Source organism: Leuciscus leuciscus (assembly GCF_965113295.1).
Source record: "Leuciscus leuciscus genome assembly, contig: HAP1_SCAFFOLD_821, whole genome shotgun sequence".
Lineage (NCBI taxonomy): Eukaryota > Metazoa > Chordata > Actinopteri > Cypriniformes > Leuciscidae > Leuciscus > Leuciscus leuciscus.
The window spans coordinates 9,658-14,234 of NW_028117919.1; the positions used below are offsets into that span (position 1 = coordinate 9,658).

Below are 4,577 nucleotides of genomic sequence, written 5' to 3' on the forward strand. Positions count from 1 at the left end.
AGTAGTTTTATAAATTATAAATAATATTTAAAATATATTAATTTTATATAAAAAACAATTATATATTTATTTTTAAAAAATGATAAAACATTTTATACAGTTATTTATAAAATAAATCATATAAATTAAATAAAAAATGACATGAAATATGTTCATGTTATCCTTTTTCTGTAAGTTGCTAAATTATCAAGATACAAAATTATACGATACTACATCTTATGTCATATATAAAATATTTTGGGGTCTAATTTTCATGCTAAAATGTCATCATGAAACTCTCAATCCGCCGTTCCTGCTACAATCCTCCCTGCCAGTGAATATAAAGCACACTTCTCCTGCTCAGACCTCCACGATGCAAACCGCCATGCTCATTCCAGTAGAAATAAAGTATTTCATGAATGCTTGACTTCCTCACATGGACCAGGACCACCGAACACCGGTATATTGCTAAGAAGTTTGGCTAAGTTTGTTCCCTGAACCTGTCGAGTGGAACAAATGAACACATTCATCCACCACAAACCAAGAGCAAACAAGCCCGAAGCCGTTCAACAGTTCGAGACGTTTATTCGCTCCGCTCCTTTAAGGCCAACGCTGGATTTCATACACATTCCCTGTGTTAGTTCCTCCCTTCCTTACACATATTTCTTCTGTCTCCTCATCCAAAATCTGTTTAACTCCACTGGGTCATGTGTGCATTACAAAACAATTTAGAAATGTGTGGTTTGACTCGCAGAACAGCTGAGACAGGACTGTACTATCAAGCATACTTTTATTTACAGTCCTCTGAGAATAATTCAAGTTTTGAATGTCATTCAAAAGCTTTTGGTGTCATTAAACACGAGCAGTGTAAACTGATCTTAGCTAAGCCCCGCCTTCAAATGTCACTGACCAATCCTGCCTTAGCAACTGTTTCCATGCGCATTCTCTCTCTCAAGCTTTTGCTCTTTTCTAATGTAAGTCTACGGTGGATCTGCATGTTCACTTTTAAATGCAAAAATTACATTTTAAATTGAAGTTTGTTGAGGACTCATGGCTCGACAAAGGCTTGTCTGAAAGTTTTAAAAGCTTCCCAGCAAATTGTATCATGTTGCTAACATGTCTTGGCATGTGACAAACATTATTTTGCATTTTGCTGGTATGTTAACATGTTTTAATAGATTATTAGCATGAATTAGCATGTTGCTAACATGTCTTACCAATTGCTCACATCTTGCTAGCATGTTTTAACTCTTTGCTAACATGTTTTACTGACAATCATGGAAATATTAATTCATATTTGGTGTTCTGTAAAGCTAGCTACAGTAACCAAGGGGGGCGGGGCTTAGTGAAAGCGCATTCATTCCGCTCATGTTTCATGAATGAGAAATGTTGAGTCAAAGTCTCTTTAAACCATAGACTGTTAAAGAACATGGATGAAGTGTGTGTGACGTCACCCCTAGTGTTTCTGAAGAGCATTTATGAAGCCCAAAGTGGGCGGAGCCGGCTGTCGCCATCTTGGCAGCGCTTCCCCCCCGGATAACCGAAAATGTGCAGCGAGGCAGATTAGCTGAGGTGACGTGACGCTAACAGACAGCAGACAAACGGCTAGTAGTGACATCAGCGGAAATCCAGCTGTCACTCAAGTGGCCACGCCCTTAATTATGCAGAACTTTAAGGCTCAATATAATTTAAACGGATGATTTGTAAAAAAAAATCACCGCCCCTCACAGTCGTCATGAAGGGCAACATTAGCTGTATAGACCAAAACCACGTTTTGCACCAGGCTGTAAACATGTTTTTTTCTTCTGTAAAGTTGGGCATTTTAACATGGGGGTCTATGGGATTGACTCTCTTCTGCAGCCGGTCTCTAGTGGCCAGTTGATAAACTGCAGTTTAAGTCACTTCAGTGTTGAATTCAAGAGAGAGACAGGAAGGTTGCCGCTTGGTTTAAACACATGTATGATGTATGACATGATCCCAAGAGAACACTTGATACATGTTGAGCGTTATTCACTCCTGACTCTGTTACATCAGTAACCGATAGCAGCGTCTCGTGTTCAACACTGACTCACAGAAACCAGAAACTCACCTCTCATACTCCCGGTTATCCCGGTCACACCGCGCGTCCTTGTGCTTCTCCCAGTCCTTCCCGTGGCGACACGTGGTGAGGGACACGATGTCCTTCCCGTTGTGGATGTGATGCAGAGCGTTACGAGTGTCCGATCCGATGCCCGTCAAGTAACGTTTCCCTTTAAACATCAACAAGTACTTCCGGCGCGGCGGGACGGTGTTGCGCACTAGCCATCCGCGCTCGCCGCCCTTCTGAGGGTGTTCTTTAGAAAACAACGGGATTGACACGTCAAATCCCGGTCGGAAGTGCTCCGTATTCAAGCTTGCTTTTGCTAAGATAGCCTGTCCCATGTTAAATCCCAGATCCTCGGTGTAATTCGGCCAAGTTCCGGAATAAAGGTTAAAGATGACATGATTCCTCCCGTCGTTCCAGAGCGGATATCCGCGAATCCGTTCGTCTACGTTGGGAACGAACTGTGTCGATAGCTGATCCCGATCAAGCGTATCGATTCCCAACACGAATAGACACGCTTCCCGAGGATCCGACGTGTAGTAACGCGACTCCGCCACCGAGGTGAGGATTTTCCGATAGCTTTCCGACACTCGTTCGTTCTTCTCCGGCGGATAGATATAGACCCGAAAGGCGCTTAGGGCTTGACATCGCGCGAAATCGAAGCATGTTTCCATCCTGCACCGACTGTCCTTATAGATCCCGGTCCACGCTTGCCGTCGCTGCCGAGGCGAGTCTCCCGGTCCTCCGTCATTTAAAAGCTCGGCGTGTTCAGCGAATCCCGGGAGAAGATCCCGATCTAGCCAGTCTGGCCACGGCCGCACACCCTCTCCTCTCCTATACGCGAGGAAACCCAGGAGCCGGTCCTGTAGGTAATACAGCAGAAGCCAGCAGAACGAGCACAAGCCCAGAAGCACGTACTTCTTCCGGGCCTGCATGAGTCTCTCAGCCTCGGAGCGCCGGAGCCGATCCGGGATCGTCAGCGGGACCGAGACGAGCGGGACAACAGGGGCCGAAGCTCCAGCATTGCTCCGATCTCCACCTGTCCATCAATGCTAACCTCTAGCCTCTGTTCACTGAAAAAAAATATGATCAATAAGTTATTACAACATATGTGTTTACATTGCTTTAAAGGTGCAGTGTGTAATTGTTAGCGGCATCTAGTGGTGAGTTTGTGAATTGCACCCAACAGAAGTTACGGTGGCCGACAGGAAGTGATGTCGTCGTCTGAGACAGCAGAGAGTAGCCAGTTAAGCAATGAGGTTTCATTACAAAGATAAATTAAGAAATTAGGTTTACTTAATTATTCAGTAAAACAAATGTTATAGTGAATATTATTGTAACTTGTTCATCATTGTGTCAGCGTTTTATTCGCTGGCTTTAGCTGAAGCTTCTTATCACGAAGAACAACATAGTGAGGAAACGCGTTTGTCCGTTCAGGGCCACCGTAGAAACATGTCGATGTAAGGAGACCCGCAGTGTGTGTTGATAAGATCTTTATACACCACTGAAAACATAGTTATGATTATGATATTACATTTCTGTCAACAGATCCTCCAAAATATTACACACTGCACCTTTAACAAATTTTTTTAATTTCAATGAACTTAAGATTTTAAGGCAACCAGGTTACTTACTTTTTTAAGTTAAACCAACAAAAATGTTTTACAGTGTGTTCACCGCGTCCGCTGGAAGTGTCTTCTCTCTCGGTGGTCCTTCTCTCTGCATGGCTCAGTGAATCCCCTCTGTGGAGAATCGAGAGCACACACTTCAGTACACAGCCTTCTGTTCGTTTATATCCACACACACCCGACAGAGTCAAACACACGAGAACGTTACAGAGCGAGCAGTGCATCACGGATGGCAGCGCAGTGAACTATGAAAGGACATACAGTCAAACCAAAAATGATTCAGTCACCAGATATAATTTTTTTTTAAAATTTACTAGTGTGTGCAGGACACTATAGTCATTTAGTTAAGTGAGGAGAGCAAAATAAAGTAAACTGTGACATATTATACCCAAAAATTATTCATACAGTGTTAAATTTATACAAATTTGGGACCAAAAATGATTGGGACACTTTGAGCTGATCATGTTTTGCTGAAGTGTTTTGTCTTTAATTGCTAATGCTCTTTTTACACACAGACTGAACAAAATGAAGCATTGCTTGGTGATTGGTTGAGCTAAACTGGTATTATCTAATTGTGTAGTTAAATTTAACAGCTGACAGATATTCAACATAATTCATGTGTGAGACAGTCTAACAGAAGGATGGACAAAACCAGTCAAATATCAACTGAGTTCATAACTTTGTCATATTTTAATACCATTTTCTAAACTTTAGCGAATAAACTGTGATAATGTGAGAAATGTTGAAGGTGTCTGAATAAGTTTTGGTTTGACTGTGTTTCGTGCGTCACAAGTAGTGCATTTAAAAAAAAGCAGTGGTTGAAAACTGAACACGACTACCAGAACAGTCAATATTTGCATGCAATTAAGGCAATAAAATGTGCATTG

At 42.2% G+C, this 4,577-nt stretch overlaps 1 protein-coding gene across 1 annotated transcript; it reads right to left on the minus strand.

The window, feature by feature from the left end:
• Window positions 1-1,674: 1,674 nt before the first annotated feature.
• LOC309491999 (exostosin-1c-like) lies at window positions 1,675-3,852 on the minus strand. The gene is made up of 2 exons (XM_082191025.1): window positions 3,697-3,852; window positions 1,675-3,135 (listed from the first exon to the last, which is right to left on the minus strand). The coding sequence occupies exon 2, from the start codon at window positions 2,995-2,997 to the stop codon at window positions 2,065-2,067; it is 933 nt and encodes a 310-aa protein (XP_082047151.1). The 5' UTR covers window positions 2,998-3,135; window positions 3,697-3,852; the 3' UTR covers window positions 1,675-2,064.
• Window positions 3,853-4,577: the final 725 nt, after the last annotated feature.